This window comes from Bufo gargarizans, chromosome 3 (genome assembly GCF_014858855.1).
Source record: "Bufo gargarizans isolate SCDJY-AF-19 chromosome 3, ASM1485885v1, whole genome shotgun sequence".
Taxonomy (NCBI): Eukaryota; Metazoa; Chordata; class Amphibia; order Anura; family Bufonidae; genus Bufo; species Bufo gargarizans.
In genome coordinates, this window is record NC_058082.1 from 165,024,324 (window position 1) to 165,043,757 (window position 19,434).

The following is a 19,434-nucleotide window of genomic DNA, read 5'->3' on the forward strand; positions in this document are numbered from 1 at the left end:
AAAAAACCTGCCACAAAAAGGTGTGTGATACAAGTAAGCCATGAGGTCAATGCTATATGTCCATACCTGCACATCACTAGCACTGAATATGCAGTTCACCAGGTGACAGATAAGTTCATCAGTGAAGAACCCTTTTAAAGGTCTCATTCCTTTGACCACAATGTGAACACATTTTATTTTAGACTGTGGGTCTAATGATCCAAACTTACAGCATCCCATGTTGGCTGGGCCAGGATTTTAGACTAATTCAGATGCTTAAAAATACACCCAATACTACAGACCTCTGAATGAGGCCTGTCCTCAGCAGTATATTGTAAGCACAAGTTGTCAAACTATTGTCAGCATTAAACTGGACTTGAACGCCCATTGAGGACATGGAATGAAAACCACTGGAGGGGCTATAGTAGAAGGCAAACTTGGTTAACAATAGATGACAGAATCAGCCAATGTATAGAACCATTGATGGTTGTGGTCAACCACTTGGTTAAATACTCAAATTACAAATATCATGCTGTTCCTATATATCTAGAACCAGTACATGGAAAATCATGAGGCCGATGGCTTACCATATGCACTAGTGGACTCCTGAATGACATTATGTAAAATACACAGATTCAAAAAACAAGTGTTACAAAGTACAGTTTATCCTATAATCATAATATGCCAAATGAATCATTTCTGTAATATACATTGCATACACGATTAACCACTGCTACAAGCAGCTTCCCTGATTAATAGAAATGTTCCACATACGTCAATTGCTCACAATACGTGTGACCATGTGTTGGGCTTTAAAGCAGCTTCCTCTGCCTTCTCATGGGGGCTGGAGGTCTTAGTCATTTGGAACAAGACTCAAGATGCCTCAAGCACTTTATTCAGAGATATTCTGTGGGTCTGGACAAGGTTTCTTTCATGTCTTAGCAATTTCTACCTATGATGGAGTGAAAAAAAAATGTAAAGAAATAAAAGACAGCGGATAGAGAACATACTGATGGTCCTGTGACAATCCAACCAGAGCAGATCCTAATGAAGAACATACTGTATCAGAACCAAGATGTAAGGATAATCAATAGATGTACAAAGGAAAGACTTCAAAGACACTGCTAAGTATTAGCATACTGCCCAATATCCTAGGAGTGGCTTGTAGATCATGAATCTAAACCGAAAATCATAGAGAAGTAGTGATTTTTAGGCTGTGTTAAGTGCAAGGGTTCGTTAAACAAAAGCAACGTGCAAGAATTTGGCCCAGCTGTCCCATCAAGTGCACAGCATTTCTGCCTTCACTGCATGTGCTGGCTTGGTCTTTCACCTGCGTGGATTGAATTAAGCACGTCTTCTGAAATTCAGACAAGATTCCAAAAGACGTTTCCATGGCTGACCACTCCTATGACAACATACAGTCATGGACAACTATGTAGAAATGCAAGGGAGGGGGCTCACAAAAATTTCTGGCGTACATAATATCAGAGATTAATAAAATGAGATAAATATAGCCGTTAAGTTACTGTACTGAGGAGGGTCCAGTTTCAACAGAACTTCAGAAGAGAAGGGCACGGACCTGATTATAGCCATTTCCTTGTGTTAAAGGGATTCTCAGGAAACATAAACCGCAATAAATTAACAGAGGGTGTGTTCAGACGGAAGTTTTCAATGGGAGGCTGCGCCGCAGTTCATGCGGCACTGGATTTTTACCACGCTGTTTTCAAGATCGCACCAAGAACGTATAGGTCCGTTACCGTACGGATCCCTCGCAAAGCTGCAGTGGGAGCCTGTTTGCAGTTGAGCTCCAGAGCAGGTCCACATGAAACCCATGGCAGAATCCTCAGTAGAGCGCAGTGGCTTCTGCCATGGAATACGTGGAAGATTTATGTATGAAAATACCCCTAAGGGTACGGCCACAGGGTTAGGTTTCTTAATGCAATTTTGGAAGAGAAAAAAAAAAAAAGTCCTTAATACTTTCATTTTATGATTAATTCCTGGCTTTGGCTTACAAAACTGCATCAGGAAACTATTGTAGCTTCTATATCTTGAGTATCAACTGCAGTATTACTGAATGAACTTTGATCACCATTAGGGCTCATGCACACAACCGTATGTATTTTGTGGTCCGCAAAAAATGCAGATGTCTTTTGTGTGCATTCTGTATTTTGCGGAACGGAACAGCTGGCCGCTAACAGAACATGTGGAAATACGAAAACTAAATGCACATAGAGTAATCCAGTTATGTATTCCGCTACCACGGACCATAACGGAATTCTATGACAGCATGCACCACGGAAGCCTATAAGAGGCTTTCCATATTGCATTCCGTCATAATAGAAGTCCAGCATACACTTCTATTATGACGGATCCTCTTATAGGCTTCCGTGGTGCATAATGTCATAGAATTCCGTTATGGTCCGTGGTAGCGGAATCCATAATGAGATACTTAGATAACCCTAACCTGAACGCCGAACTTAAAAACACAAGTTTGCTCAACACTAATTAGGTCCAATTCTGACAATTGTAGCATGGCTCTGTACTGGAGCGGTGTATCCAATGGACATGGTCAGATCCCTTCCAGAATCTTCGGGAAATTATTCCCCGCTTCTTCCTGGCAGTAAATACACAGTTCCCAAACACAGCCATATTAAAAAGTAATACGAACGGCAGTAATTTCCGATTTTTGCACCAAATCCTGCATGTGTTACTTGCAGACTTTGGTGGATTTGGATGCAATTTCCCCGATCTCATGCTTTGCATAGCAAAGGGTGAAGCCTGCACAAGCAATTGACATGCTGCAGATTTCAAAGTCCTGAGATTTGGAAGATCTTATCTACTAAGCTGGTGCTGTATTAGGGCTCATTCACACGACCGTGGTTTGGTTCCGCATCCAAGCTGCATTTTTTGCGGCTCTGGTGCGGACCCATTCACTTCAATGGGGCCGCAAAAGATGCGGATATTGCTCTGTGTGCTGTCCGCATCCGTTGCTCTGCAAAAGTTATAAATCATGTCCTATTCTTGTCTGTTTTGCAGGCAAGAATAGGCATTTCTATAAAGGGCTGTCTGTTCCGTTCCACAAATTGCATAAGGTACACGGGCGGCATCCGTGTTTTGAGAATCCGCAATTTGCAGACCGCAAAACACGGCACGGTCGTGTGAACAAGCCCTTACCCTGCAGATTTTCTGGAGAGATGTCATCGACTGCGGGACTTGCGCTCCAAGGTCCTGCATACAGCCCGTCACAGCTGTGGTGCCTTCCTTGGGATGCTGGAATGTGGACTTGTGGTTGGAGCTGCTGTGAGGCCTCAATGACAGTAACATTTGTCCAGCACATGGTGCTCGTTCTGCCAGTGTGCTTCTGACTGGCATATTGTACTGTGTCAAAGAAGATTTGTAATAGCTACACATGGGAACAATTCTCCAGCATTCCTCCCACACAGGCAGGCAGGAATTTAGGAGCGCCCCGTTAACGTCCATAACACAGCAGTAGCATATGGAGTGCGTGCTATAAAACAGCGCGAGTGTTGTATGAAGGAAAAGGTTACCTTTATGAACTGCAAGAAGACGGACGAGCTGCTTATGATTTGAAGATGTGGCACTGAGCGCCTGCTTCATACAGCTCATGTGAACCGTGCGCTGCTAACGCCAAAAGAAGCACAGGGGTCATCTCAGGACAGAGCGCCGATCGCTTTCCTGGAAGACATTCGGAGACTGGCTCCAATAAGCTGCAGATTTACAACACCTAGAAACTTAACAGGCAGGTCGTCTAATAAACATGCACCCCTGGTAAATCCCGACAGTAACCGGTATAGATAGCAATCATCACTTTAAAGGTTAACCCTTCAAGTGCTTCCGTGGGATGATCAGGCAGTTGGCTCCCTGATCTACGTCCGTTAACCCTTCACAGTCCTCGTTTTATGTTGAGAGCAGGCGCAGCCGTACCTGCCGACTACTCCTCTGACACAATGTGTGGGGTTACTGTCCTAGTGGATACAGTAGAACTGGTCATTAGGCAGGTCCCTAACCTTTAAGTTATAATTAGAGCAAATACTACAGGAATACTTAAAGTACCCAAGGAAATTCTGACATCTGGAGACCACAGTTTGCACACCACTATCCTATCAGCCGAGACGTTTTGGATGTGGATACACAATTCTGAATTGTGTTGCATTGTGAGGACCTTACAGAGTGGACCAGTCACCACTCCAGACATGTCTGTTTAACAGTAAATAATTGTATTCCACATTAAATGACCATTTTGGAACATCTATTCTTAGGACTATGTTGGGTCATCCCTCTATTATTCCTACTGGCAGTTTATTAAATTAATTCCCAATGGGAATGTACTATTTGGGGTGTTTTCCTGCACATTCTGACACTATCCAATCAGTAGTAAATAAACTCTTAACAGGAATAATAGAGGAATGGCACAACAGAGTATAGATGCTCCAGAATTATTATTACAAGGGGAAAGCAGGCAGATACTAATAGACATGTCAGGAGAGGGGACAGTCCTACTTTAAAGACTCAGACTAGTACAGCTTCCCTATAAATGAAGCATCTGTACAATGTGGGCACAACTACATTAACTAAACAGCCCATAAAGTGCCCAAAAATGGGCCCAGAAGACAGCGCTCCACGCCCCCCCCCCCCCCCCCATTAAAAAAATGTGAGTTTTCCTGTTCCCTATAAAGGCTCAGGGCAACCACTCTTGGTTTTGGTAAAATGTAGGAAAAGACACCATCTTTTTAAAGGTGCCACTTGGGTAGTGGTGGGTGCCAATTAGTAGTTCTTTGTGCCCACTACTCCACCATTTATGTGGGAAAGTATAGATAATATCCACCCCAAAAAATTAAAAGGGTTGTCTTTTTTTTCTTTATTTTTTTAAAAAGGTTAAAATTAAAAACAGTGCCACGCCTATCCATATTTTATATCTTGTATTGCAGTCTGGCTCCATCAGAGTTTATGGGACTAAGCTGCAATACCACACACTACCTGTTGACAGGTGTGGTGCTGTTTACAAAAGAAAAAATGTTTTTCTAATCCTAGATAACCCATTTAGAGGCAGCTTCATATGGACCTAATCTTTATCTCTTCCCCACACTAAGGTTTCAGCAAGCAACACAGCTACGAAGAAGATACATTGAGGCGGCACGAGAACTGCAAGTGTATACTGGACGGTCAGAGAGGACATAGAGCAAGAGAAGGAGATCTCCCCGATTACTACATCTGCCCAATTCCAACTGAATAAGCCTGTACATAAAAATCTGTCAGTCACATTCATCATCAGTTCAATGAGAGCCTTGTGTGCCAAGAGTTAACTATAAATCCAGGAAATTAACCATTTAATGTATCCACAAGTTAGCCGTGGCCCATACCTCCACACAATGGGGAGTGTGTTGCATACATAGAACCTGACAGAGCTTTAGTTACTAGATTTCGTGTGCGGCAGGTTCCCCTGGCATTTAAGGAGAGGTGCTGCAGTGTCTCGGCTCTCGCACTATACAGGAAGCAGGACTCTATAGTGCTTTGAACCAGAACAAAACCGTTTACTGTGCAGCAGCGTCCCGCTGGCTCGGGTACTCCTCCGTAAACCTTTGAAGAACAGAATTCACTTGAAGAATGTGTCATAGAAAAACCTGGCGTTTGGCACCCGCCACCTTTGCAAACATTTTAATGAAAAACAAAAAGTGGTATAAAGTTTAACAATAAAGTCTAACAAAACAAATACAAAGATTTTCACTCTTCTCCAGAACAATAAATAAATAACTTAACTTTTTATATAAGGGGGGTGAGGGGTGGGGGCTAAAGAGGACTGGCCTCCTCTTCTAAAGATCTGTTTAGTCCAGGGATAAACTTCAGAAGTCTTTTCCGAAAACTTTTGTGTTTTTTCCTGGGTAAAGACACAAAGTTATTCTGCTCCTTGGGCTTCTCCCAGTTCGTAGAAGGACTTGTACACTTCACACTCGAGCTGCGAGTGAGTGGAGACTTGTAAGGCTTGATTGTGCTTTTGTTGAGAACGGTGTGAATATCATCTGTAGAGTCGGAGCTGAAGTAGCAGGTCTGATAGACCGCTTCCTCGTTATCCTCGGCTGTGCTCAGGCAGCTTGCGCTGCTGCATATACTTCCAGTGGCCAGGGTGCTGGGGAGTGGATCTTTGGTACATGGTGGAACTGTCCCGTAAATGTATGACCTGACGGATTCCAAGGTGTCATAAACACTGGGGTCCTTTACAACGATGCCTGGAAGACAGAAAATGATTGCATGAGAAAACCGAGAACTGAACTACGTCATGGCAAAGTTGACTTGCCTGAGCACCACATGTCTCAACGTTAACCTCAACTGAAACAAGTATTGGCCTTGTCTCCTTTGGTGGCATAAATAAGCCCATTATGACAACCTAGGGCATAGTAAAAAAAAAAAAAAGTTTTGGTTAACTATTAGAACCTGGTTCAACTTAGTCCAAAAATACCTCAAGACATGGCAGCAACGTATGCAAACATGTGTCCTCTGTTTGGAAACCATAAAAAACTGCCGTCTCCAAACATTTTCCCACTCCTTATGATGAGATCTAGGAAATTCCATCCACTTAATAACTAATCCAGTAAAAGAAACAATCCTCCCGACCCCATGTGTAACCTTTGACCTGGCAATAAACCGTTCTTCTGCACAGGTCAGGTAGTGTGTGCGCGCGTTCTGGTGTTGTAAAAGTACTGCAGATTTATAAAGAAAATAAAAAACGGCTGACAATATAGACCGAAAAGAAAAAGGAAAGCTGTGCAGTTACACCAGGGATCAACAACCATTTGTGGTAAAACTACGATTCCCAGCATGCACACTTGCTTGGCTGTTCTCGGAACTCCCATAGAAGTGAAATGAGCATGCTGGGAGTTGTAGTTTCGCCACAGCTGGGAGTGCCAGCAGTTGCAGACCCCTACATTACACCATATGAAAAAATGTTGGGGTAGCAACCAATTCTAACTAATTCAATTTGCCGACCAATGAAGTGAATTCGTAGCGGACTGAAATTATATTCGCAAAATTCAGTCCTCTATTCAGACCGATATGGATAGAAGCAGCGACAGAAGGGTCTATTCAGCAGGAAGAACTCTAGTGTAAGCTTTAGATTGTAACCATGTCACTTACCATGTAACAGCCTCTGCTCCTGCACCATTAGTGAGCGATATTCTTCCCATTTCTCATATAATGTTTGCTGTAAGAACGAGAAAGAAACCAGTAAGTACAGAGCAATGGGAGAAAATAGTACAAAGTAGACAGTGCTGAGCTGCCATGTCGACTTTGGAACCTGAGGAGCGTTTTCTTATTGGGTTATATAATAAATTAAAGGGGTTACCCCATGAGTAATGTAAAAAATGAAAATCTGATTAGTACATGACTCTCTCTTGTTAACAAACTTAGAACCAGCGCTGACCCTCACATGGAGCTTTGTATACTGATGACCTATCCTCTAGATAGGTTATCAGTATTTGATCGGTGAGGGCCGGACACCCGGAACGCTCTCCGATCAGATGTTTGAGAAGGCACCGGCGGCTCCTATGAGCGCAACAGCCTTCTCTCAGCTTTTCCTTGGCCAGTGACAACATGTTCATCTATCACATCACCTAGGAGCCCCCCCATAAAATGAATGGGGCCAAGCGTGATACCAAGCACAACCACTATACAATGTACGGTGCTGTGCTTGGTGTTGGACCCCCACCGGACAGATAATGATGACCTATCCTAAGGATAGGTCAGCAGTACAAAGTCTTGGAAAACACCTTTAAAGGCAAAAAGTATGTGTTGCTACAGATAGATTTCATTGAATAACTCAGTACCTATGCAAAATTTTAAGTACAAAAGTATTCAGATCCAGGTGCTGGCGGAAAAATGTAGAATATTTGATGAGGGACAAAGTGTTTAACAATGTGTATTATATTGTATCAGTTTATGCTCAGCCATACAGCCCAATGGACCAGACATAGCTTATCTTCTTTTGAGGCACTGCAATAGCACAGCCACAAGGGAGACAGCAACATATAGGAGATCCCCCGGGGAGTTACTGACAATCACTGACCTTTAGATACTGTAGTCTGGCCTCCAGTTCAGCTTTTCGGATGGCAGAACCATAGACCGTCTCCAGCCTGTGAGACAGCACAAGAGAATGAATCAACAGCCTCATAAAATGTACAACTTACAAGGAGACTGCACCAGTGAAGTCCTGAAGCCTCGCACAGTTTATTCTATTTCACAGATAAGATAAATGAATCCAATATATCAGTAATCGACGCCGCTCCGTAAATCAGCAGCCATGTCAAGGCGCTCAGCTACCCACTGATTGAATAATTAGGCTCACAGCTAGAACTCCCAAATGTCATAAAGAAGAGGAATAGGAGAGTGGCTGCCCAGAAACGGATCAGGCAAGGATCAGCAAAAGCGCTTCAGTTTCTGGTAATACAACAGTCTGCATCTGTTACGAACGGATCTAATTGTATTATCTTTAAAGGGAACCTGTCACCAGGATTTTGTGTATAGAGCTGAGGACATGGGTTGCTAGATGGCCGCTAGCACATCCGCAATACCCAGTCCCCATAGCTCTGTGCTTTTATTGTGTAAAAAAAACGATTTGCTACATATGCAAATTAACCTGAGATGAGTCCTATCCCTGACTCATCTCACGTACAGGACTCATCTCAGGTTAATTTGCATATGTATCAAATCGGTTTTTTTACACAATAAAAGCACACAGAGCTATGGGGAATGGGTATTGCAGATGTGCTAGCGGTCATCTAGCAACCCATGTCCCCAGCTCTATGCGCAAAATCCTGGTGACAGGTTCCCTTTAAAATAGCAATGATGGATGCAGCATTAAAACCATTGTATGTCAATGGGGGACAGATCAGTTTTCTATTGTGTCTGAGAAAACGGATCCAGTATGACCCACAACGCAAGTCAATGGTGAGGGATCAGTTTTCTCGGACACAAGCTTGTTGCAGTTTGCTCTTCGGTATGGGAACGCAACCAAAAGGAACGGAAGGCATTTTGGAGCATTCCGTTCTGTTCAGTTTTGTTCCCATTGACAATGAATGGGAACAAAACTGAAGCGTTTCTCTCTAGTGTGAAAGTAACCTTAGAATTCTATGGTGACTGTTGCGGGTCTGCCATTATGGGCATTACTACGGGAGCCAATACTTGCACTGAGGAACCAGCATATTTAAGGTATGACCACTCTGCTAAAGACTTGAAAAACAGCTATGGCATCAAGCTGTGCTCGTCGCATGTAGCCATCCCTCTCACCAATTTGGCAAAACGAGGGACAGTGACATTTTACCTTTCACCACTGGCAGCAAAAGGCTAGAAGTACCCAGCGATGTACAGGAAGTTTGCAAATACATTTGTGGGAAGCAAGAACTGGCCACGTTCCCCAGTGCTTTGGATTAGATGTAAAATAGCACATTGTTCTGTAACTGGAAAAAAATGTCATATTAATCCTACCTGATTTTATTCCCAGACGCTTTAATCAGTTCTACAATGTCTTTGTGCCTGACTCCTTCCATGTTGAGGCCATTGACACCAGCAATTATATCACCTAAAAAATATAAAAGATATAACAAGCAATTTACATGGAGGCACACAAAGTACACGGAGGTCAGTGGCAGAACTAAATAAGCAGCGTACATTTTGTTAGCACATGCATCCTTGTCATATGTCCTATGTTCTAATACTCTAATAGAAAATCACTGGGCAATGTACACTAGCTATAAGGCCTCAAGCACATGGACATATTTTTAGCCCGCAGCCGATCTGCATTTTTTTGTGGATCGGAGGTGGACCCATTCATTTCCATGGGGCCACACTGTGTGGTGTCCCAACCCATATGTCCGTTCCGTCATCCTGCACAATGGATAAAAGATGTCCTATTCTTGTCCATTTCGTGGACACGAATAAGCAACCATATTTAAACATAAGACCAGATGCGCAGAACGGCAAAATATGGAACTCACACTGCCGATTTTTGGACTGCAAAATGGATACGTTGTGTGCACGAGGCCTTAAAAAACGCACAAGAACAAGGTTTATGGATGGACGCTAGCTAGGAGGCACTGACTCAAGTGAGGGAAAATGTACTGTAGAGAACGAGGTCCTAGTGGTAAAAAGGAGACTATATCTACTAGGAGACCGCAATGCAGTTATATTAGAGAATTACGGCAACTATAACCTAAACTCTAGCCTGTGGTCATATGGACTGGAGGGAAGGGGCCTGAAATGCAAGGATTTCCCTGAATTTCTAAAACATTTGGCAGCTCTGATTAGAGCAGGAACAGAAGAAGTTCATGCTCTCTCCGTCCTGTGGACACAATCGGAGGCTCCTGTCCAAGTCCTCGGCTTCACTGACTCATTTCCTGCACTGAACATGCTGTATAATGTAAAAAAGCAACAGGGACTTGAACAAAAACATCCCAGCGAACATGAGTTTCACATTAACACACTGCTGTTCAAAGTCACAGAATCATTAGCCAAACAAACACTGGACATGGACGGCAGATTTTCTTAAAATACAAGAAATTAACCGGATTAAAGAAAGTAACCAGAGTTGAGGGAAGGAAGCACTAGTAAACAATGCTGTCAGGGTTCATATACATTATACAGTCATTCACCAGGATCAGTCAGGTCCACCATACTTAGGAATACATGTATTGTTGTCTGTATACTATTTATGTACTTTCTGCACAGATCTCAGATCTTGTGGGTTTCTGACCATATCACCAAATATACACCTTAGGGTACTTTCACACTAGCTTTTTTCTTTTCCGGCATAGAGTTCCGTCCTAGGGACTCAATACAGGAAAATAACTGATCAGTTTTATCCCCATGCATTCTGAATGGAGAGCAATCCGTTCAAGATGCATCAGGATGTCTTCAGTTCAGTCTTTTTGACTTCCCAGGACGGAGATAATACCGCAACATGCTGCAGTTTTATCTGCGTCCCAAATTCATGTTTAACAGTGCGGACAGATTCCCTTTAAGTCTAAGGCTTACCATCATTTCACAAAAAGGTACATTCATAGGGGACATAGTGATGTGGAAAATCCTAGATAAAATGGAATTTCTCCATGTTTAGTCAAACAACCACAGCTTCATTTCGGAAACTCCTCGAAAGTTAAAGTTGTGCATTTTATTAGTCACTCGTGTCAGTTTTTTTTTTTTATACCACAAATGAGCCCGAAATTCTGATATGTTTTGTGGGAAAATATTAGATACACAATAGTTTTTGAAATTCTGTGACACCTTAGGAATTGCACCCGCACTGAATCAGGACCCATTCATTTCTATGGGGCTATGCACATGAGCAGCGATTTTCACACATCACTTGTGCGTTGCGTGAAAATCGCAGCATGCTCTATACTGTGTGTATAGAAGTGAATGGTACTGCGTGAAAATTGCAAGCATCCGCAAGCAAGTGCGGATCCAATGCGATTTTCACGCACGGTTGCTAGGAGACCCGATCATTATTATTTTCCCTTATAACATGGTTATAAGGGAAAATAGCATTCTGAATACAGAATGCATAGTACAATAGGGCTGGAGGGGTTAAAAAAATATAAAAAATTTAACTCTCCTTGATCCACTTGTTCGGGCAGCCCGGTGTCTCTTCTGTCTTCAGGACCTGGGTAAAGGACTTGTGGTGACATCACGGCGCTCATCACATAGCCCGTCACATGATCCATCACCATGGTAAAAGAACATGTGATGGACCATGTGATGAGCGCAGTGACATCACCACAGGTCCTTTACCCAGGTCCTGAAGAAAGACAGAAGAGACACTGGGCTGAGCGAACAAGTGGATTATGGTGAGTTAAATTATTTAGTATATATTTTTTTTTTAACCCCTCCAGCCCTATTGTACTATGCATTCTGTATTCAGAATGTATCATTTTCCCTTGTAACATGGTTATAAGGGAAAATAATGGCAATCTACAGAACACCTAACCCAAACCCAAACCCGAACTTCTGTGAAGTTCAGGTACCAAACATGCCTTTTTTGCACGCGCAAAACGCATTACAATGTTTTCGTGCATGTTCCCGCAGCGCACCAGCATCTTTTCCCACAACGCCCATGTGAAACCAGCCTTAGAGTGTTTGACAGAAAATTGACAAAGTGCATTGCTGAGCAACATTCAGTCTGACCTTACGCAATAAATAGAGGGCGATTCACATGATCACGCTCAGGCGGTGTGTTGTTGCATCTCCCGGACCCACCGTAGCTCCCCTGATCCCGAACTGCCTGCATCATAGCGACTTATGATATGTCAGTTCTTATCTGATCGTGGCTCTATTGTACTGAACTTACATGGACGATGTGAGTACAGTACAACAGACCTGCAATCAGATAGGATGTTTTATAAATTACTATGATGCAGTCAGTTCGGGGAGTATGCAGGGACCTCGCCTGATTAGATAAATGACCGGCGGTCACATTTGTCTTCTAGGCGATAGGATTTTCCTTTTCTCATTTCCTTTGCACTCTCGTAGTCTACCAGTCGATCGTCTCTTACCAGATACCTCTCAGGCATACAGACCTGCCCATACTGTCAGTCATAACCGCTATAATACATATGCAACTGTCTTACACTTTGATAATAAGCAGCACAAAGCAATTACTCTAAGAATCATTAACTGGAAAGAGCAGCTCAGACAGGAAGTCACGTCTTTGGTTTCCTAAGCAAAACCACTCGCATTACTTCTAACGGCAGCAGGATGATGGTGATAACCCAAGGAAATTCTAGATAAATGCAACGCTCGCATTTTACTTGAACTGAGGCAAATGTAAAAAACCTGCTCTGGGGGGGCTTATCTTGAAAAAAATAAATAAAAATACACTTACCAACTTTCAACCCACACAACATGGCAGGACTTCCTTCGTGTACCCGACAGACAAAAGTGAACATTTCCACTGCGTTTCTGTCCTTGTGATGTAGTCCGTACGTCTAGAGAACGAGAAAAATGGTACATAAGTAATTAGAGACAAGGATAAACAAGAGGATGGATAACTGGGTAGGAGGCTATGATGCCAAAGTGACACTAAAGATTGGAAGAAAACTTTTTGGAAAATGCTGTCTAGCTTGATATTGAAAAATACTACAAGAATAAACCTCCACAGTCCTCGAGAAGAGCTGGAAATGGTCAGACAAATATGGAAAAAATGACGCTGTGCAAACACTTGGTCTGAACACTTCCTAGCAACCATGACAGGCGGCTGCGCTGGATGAACACAGTGCCAGATGCTTCTGTTTACTTAACAGATGATAATCCAGGAGCCCAGCTAAGTGAACGGATGTAGCCATTATTAATTAACCACTTGCTGGATCCATAATCACAGGGTACATTTTATTAAACCGTTCATACTTGTCCAGTATTAATACAGTCTAATTAAAAGGGATTCGGGATGTACTGAAGCATATTCTAGGAAAGGAAATGCATCAAAGAAAAAAGCAGTGGCCTATCATGTTCCAAACACCACTGGGAGACGACATCTCTTGTTCACGAAATGAAAAGAACTAAAGGGGTATTCCGATTACAAGTTACCCTCTATTCCCAGAACTATTAGATTGGCTGAGGTCCTACTGCTGGAATCCCACTGATCACGAAAGGACTCCACACCCCTCGGAGCCCCCCAAAACTGCCATTCCATTCATCTCTAGTGACGTTCTAAAACAGGAATCAGCAACCTTCGGCACTCCAGCTGCTGTGAAACTACAACTCCCAGCATGCACACTTAACTCGGCTGCTCTTGTAACTCCCAAAGTGAAAGGAGGATTCTGGGAGTTGTAGTTTCAGAACAGCTGGAGTGAGGGAGGTTGCCGATCTCTGTCCTAGAAATAGCTGGGCACTGTACTTGGCTGTCTCCAGCACTCCCATAGAGATAAACGGAGCAGCAATGTGCGTGATCAACCTTCTGCCCTAAGGGTTAAGGGGGCTTCCGTTCAGTTTAATATTTATTCTCCATCCTGTGGACTGTGAATAACTTATGACAACTGGAATACCCCTTTAACTTGCGCAAATCACACAGGCCCTCAGGTTTAAAGGGAACCTGTCACTGGGATTTTGTGTACAGAGCTGAGGACATGGGTTGCTATATGGCTGCTAGCACATCCACAATACCCCGTCCCCATAGCTATGTGTGCTTTTATTGTGCAAAAAAAAAAACTGAGATGAGTCCTGTACATGAGACGAGTCAGGGACAGGACATCTCAGGTTAATTTGCATATGTATCAATCTTTTTTTTTTTTTACACAATAAAAGCACAGAGCTATGGGACCTGGGTATTGCAGATGTGCTAGCAGCCATCTAGCAACACATGTGCTCAGCTCTATACCCAAAATCCTGGTGATAGGTTCCCTTTAAGTCATTTTTTTGCATAAACTAAGCCTTAAAAAAAAAAATAATAAACATACTTTGAATGTCACTTTTTAAACCATGTTTTCCAAAAGTTAAAGTCAGCAAGGCTTGCTGGCGGGGGACATGGACTAGAACTTTTAAAAATATTTATTAATACTAAAGCCAGAAAATGGCGCAAGTTTCGGCATAAATCTATTCCTAATAGTCTAAAGTGTGTCACATTTATTAAGAGGTGTGCCCCTTTTTGATAAATTTGCTACCATTCACAACAATCTTTGTGGGTCAGGCGTTGTCCAGTTTAGAAAAGCCATTTTCCTATACCCTATTAGAGATTTAGTGGCCAGAGTGAAGAATGATAAAAAACTAAAATGCCTTTCAGGAGGGTGCTCCTTTACTCACCTGAATCTCAAATCCAAATGTTTCACAATCTTCTTTTTCTAAAGTGACTGTTTTCCTGGAAGAACAAAGAAAAAAAAAGGCTTTTATATTTAATGCCTTCCTTCCCCCATACATGTTCACAGTCGTTTGCCACTAACCAGGACAAAGCATATGTGCAGCGTCTTGCACAATACGTCTTTGTTCTTTCTAAATGAGGCTGTGGGCTGCTCACATAGAAAGCCACAACACCCACCAATGCTTGAGGAGCCCTTTATTCAAGAGTCTCCTTGAAAACTTAGTCGCGCATAAACTCCATCTATACTGTGCTACCTAAAAAGCAGTCCACTGACCAAACAAAAATGGATAATGCACAGTTAATATACATTATAGAAAAGACAACGGTGAGCGACGCTCCTCCATAATAATTGCACGAAAAGTCCACGGTTCCCAACTACAATAGAAACTCATAAGCAGAATATGGAAAGCAGATGCCATATGAAACTAAAACCAGGAATCTGGTAATAAATATACTAGTCAACATAGAGAAAGCAACGCAAACGAGGAATCTGGAATGTTTTTTTAAAAGGGTTGTCCAAATCTTCTATACTGATGGTAGGACAGGTCATCAATATCTGATAGGTGGGGGTACAAAGCTTGGAACCCCCACGGATCAGCTGTATGAAGAGGTGGCGGCACTCCAGTGAGCGCTGCATCCTCTTTCTAGACCAGTGATGTCACTTTCATAGGCCAGTTCATTTGTATTGCCATGTGACCAGAGCTGCAATACCAATGCCGCTATTCAATGTACAGCGCTGTGCTGTGAGACCGGAGCGCTCCCACCGCCTCAAACAGGTGATCGGCGGGGGTGCCAAGAATCAGACCCCCATAAATCAGATATTGATTTCTATTACAGATGTCTTACCTGTGATGCTCCGATACCTGGCTTACGTTCTTCCAACCCACTGGAGATCCCTAAATGAAGACAAACGGTGACACATGAATGATACATCTGCCTGCAATATATGGAATCATTCAGCAAAAATTAATATAGTAAAAAAGTGAGAACAAAGGAAAGGAAACGGTTTCTATTAATAAACGGGTGCCTTATCTTCTGAACAAACCGAAAAATTGTAATAGCGCAGGGTTTGACAGCACAGAGTCTAAAGACACCTTTACATGTGGTGATGATCAGAACAATGAATGGTCCCATGAACATTGGTTTCTGATCAATGTCCCATGTAAACATCCTGCCCATTAAGCATGCGCTCTTGTCGGCTGATTGCACGTTTTATTTGGCCGTACAAATGCTAGCGCGTCAGCAGGACGGTTCGCCGCGTACACAGGGGATGTGCTGCTGATAAATGCAAACTGAATGGGGACGAGAGAATTTAGGTAATGCTCAGAGAACATTTTTTTTACAGCTACTTATTCCTCTGTCCATGCTGAGCACATGCACGCTTGGACAAACAGTGCGTGCATGTATGTGCGGTGGGAGATGTTGGGAGGAATCATTTCATCCACAAAGTTTATGATCTGTAAAGTGCAGAGTTAAGTGGCTGTGACAGACTTAGGCCTTGTTCACACGTCCATTTTTCACGTGTGCCATCTGCAATTTCTAAGGACAGCACACCTACCCATTGATTTTGATGAGTTTCTTCACACATCAGTAGTCAATGATCAGTGGTAAAGTCACAAGAGACGTGCACTGCTATGGCCCTTATTTATCATACCGTCACTCCAAAATTCTGGTATCAAAAAGTTGCAAGAATAGGGCTCTTGCAACTTTTTGCACTCACGCGCGCAAACGTTTGCGTCTTTTTGCATTTTTACACCCCTCGCTCCAGTTTTGTAATGTGGGTGGAAAGAGGGGCTGATAATCAGTTTCACTCCAGATTTATCATTGAGACTTTTTTATTTTTAAAGTTACAAAAAGTCGCAATCTGGAGTAGGAAAACTGGAGGGGCTTCTCTAGACAGAAGTGTTAGGCCCCTTTCACAAGAGGGAGTTTTCCGCACAAGTGCAATGCGTGACTTGAATGCACAACGCCCGCATTAAATCCTGACCCATTCATTTTAATGGGTCTGTGTACATGAGTGGTTTTTTTTCACGCATCAGTTCTACATTGCGTGAGAATCTCAGCATGTTCTATATTCAGCTTTTTTCACGCAGCCCATAGAAGTGAATGGGGCTTCAGTGAAACACGCATTGCATCCGGAAGTGCGGGTGCGATGCGTTTTTCACTGATGGTTGCCAAAAGATGTTGTTTGTAAACCTTCAGTTTATCAAAACACATTGCACCCATGCGGACAAAAATTAAAAACTGAACGGAATCACAAAACTGACTGAACTTGCTTGCAAAATGGTGCGAGTTTCACTGAACGCACTCAGACAATCTACCACGCTCGTGTGAAAGAGGCCTTAGGTCTGAGGATAAGACAAGTTTATCAAGTAACATGAGATATTTGATAAGGATACATGCACACGACCGTATGTGTTTTGCGGTCTGCAAAAAAATAAAAAATAAAAGATTATATCCATATGCCATCAGTTTTATTTTTGCGGACCCATTGTAACTATGTTACTTTTTTTGCGGGGCTACGGAACAGACGCGGATGAAATGAATGGGTCTGCATCCTATTCGCAAAATAAATAAAAAAAATGGGACGGACACAAACAAAAATTGAAGTCAGTTCTGCTCGAGTCAGTGTTGTACTTTGTCACATTTAGGCCTCATGCACACGAAAGTATTTTGTTTCCGTGTCCGTTCCGTTTTTTTGCGGATAGGATGAAGACCCATTAATTTCAATGGGTCCTCGAAAAATGCAGACAGCACACTGCTATCCGCATCCATATGTCCGTTCCGTGAACCCGCAAAAAAAAAAAAAAAAAAAAAAAAACACACACAACATGTCCTATTCTTGTCCAAAAATATAACATGTCCTATGGCATACGAATATACGGTCGTGTGCATGTAGCTCCAGTCTGTGAAAAACCACTGATGTGAGAGGCATCCGTGTTCTGTCAGTGGTTTTTTCAACGGACCATTGGTAGGAGATGAGTTGAGCAGTGTATGTGGAATATGGATTACGATGGAGGGCAAAAAACAGACAGACCAAACATGCGCATTCTTCATGTATGGACCGACTTTCCACGGACGTCAGTGTTAACGAGGCCTTACGGCATTTATACAGCGGCCGTATGAATGGTATGAATGGAAACAAATGGTTCAATTCTTTAAAACAAAGACATTCATTAAGAGTGGCATGCTAAATGGGATGATAATCTTAGACATGGTACCAAGACAACAATAAGGAATTCAGTAGGTTAATCTGGGATTAGACGTATTAAATACATTGTGTGCAAATGCAAGACTGGGTCAAATGGTTACTGAACAGGCAAATTAACACCGAGGTGTCTACAGAGCCTGTTAGGTTGTTGGTGATGACCTTTTCTAAGGAAATGAGGTATAATGAGCTGTATCAGAACAAGGGCCTCATTAACCAATTAATGCAAATGTTGCCCTTTTACGCTATAGCCAGATACTATCATCTTTATTAGGTCCCTTTCACACGAGCGAGTTTTCCGCGCGGGTGCAATGCGTGAAGTGAACGCATAGCACCCGCATTAAATCCTGACCCATTCATTTCAATGGGTCTGAGTACATGAGCGTTGTTTTTCACGCATCAGTTCTGCATTGCGTGAAAATCGCAGCATGTTCTATATTCGGCGTTTTTCCCGCAGCCCTGGCCCCATAGAAGTGAATGAGGCTGCGTGAAAAACGCATTGCAAGTGCAGGTGCGATGCGTTTTTCACTGATGGTTGCTAAGAGATGATGTTTGTAAACATTCAGTTTTTTATCACGCGCGTGAAAAACGCATCAAAACACATTGCACCCGCGCGGAAAAAACTGAACAACTAAACGCAATTGCAGACAAAACTGACTGAACTTGCTTGCAAAATAGTGCAATTTTCACTGAACGCACCCTGAACGCATCCGGCCCCAATTCGCAACGCCCGTGTGAAACCAGCCTTATTTGTTTTACTCTTATATAGCACCGACATATTCTGCCGTGCTTTAGGCCTCATGCACACAAATGTACTTTCGTTCCATGTCCGAGCCACATGGACCCATTAATTTCTATGCTATGGGGGCTGCAAACAGTAGAACATGTGTAGAACATACAAACTTCATGTAGATTAGGTTTGTCCTTTGTCAGGATGAACCTAGGAGCCCAGCGCTGCAAGACACTGATGCTAACCACCTAGCCACCATCCTGATCAGGCTATGTTCACATCTGCATCGGAGGAATCAAAGTTTCTGTCATATATGCGAGGAAAAAGGACAACATGCATTATTTTTTTCAGTAAAATGATGGGCACAGTCAAGGGGGTCCATCAGGATCTGTTGGTGCCAGTCATGTAGCAGATGTCTCACTGCTTTAATGCCCTTTTTTCCGCACCTAAGGCTCCTTTCACACCTGCGTTCAGGTGTCCGCTCGTGAGCTCCGTTTGAAGAGCCTCACGCAGCTGTCTGGCCCTAATGCATTCTCAGTGGAGGCGGATCCACTGAGAATGCATCCGCCTGCCAGCGCTCACCCTCCGCTCAGTGAGCGGACACCTGAACGCTGCAAGCAGCGTTCGGGTGTCCGCCTGGCCGTGCGGATTCGTTCCGACTTA

The 19,434-nt window shown here is 43.0% G+C and overlaps 1 protein-coding gene across 1 annotated transcript in view; it reads right to left on the minus strand.

Annotated features, from left to right (window-relative positions):
* Positions 1 to 5,639: 5,639 nt before the first annotated feature.
* Positions 5,640 to 19,434, minus strand: part of TAMALIN (trafficking regulator and scaffold protein tamalin) — a 28,269-nt gene continuing 14,474 nt past the window's right edge. Inside the window, exons 2-8 of the mRNA XM_044284040.1 lie at positions 15,680 to 15,729; positions 14,779 to 14,833; positions 12,866 to 12,968; positions 9,475 to 9,568; positions 8,057 to 8,123; positions 7,129 to 7,195; positions 5,640 to 6,224 (exon numbers count right to left, since the gene is read on the minus strand). Of these exons, the coding sequence (XP_044139975.1) occupies positions 5,788 to 6,224; positions 7,129 to 7,195; positions 8,057 to 8,123; positions 9,475 to 9,568; positions 12,866 to 12,968; positions 14,779 to 14,833; positions 15,680 to 15,729 (873 nt within the window). The 3' untranslated portion in view covers positions 5,640 to 5,787. The remainder of the gene's footprint in view (positions 6,225 to 7,128; positions 7,196 to 8,056; positions 8,124 to 9,474; positions 9,569 to 12,865; positions 12,969 to 14,778; positions 14,834 to 15,679; positions 15,730 to 19,434) is intronic.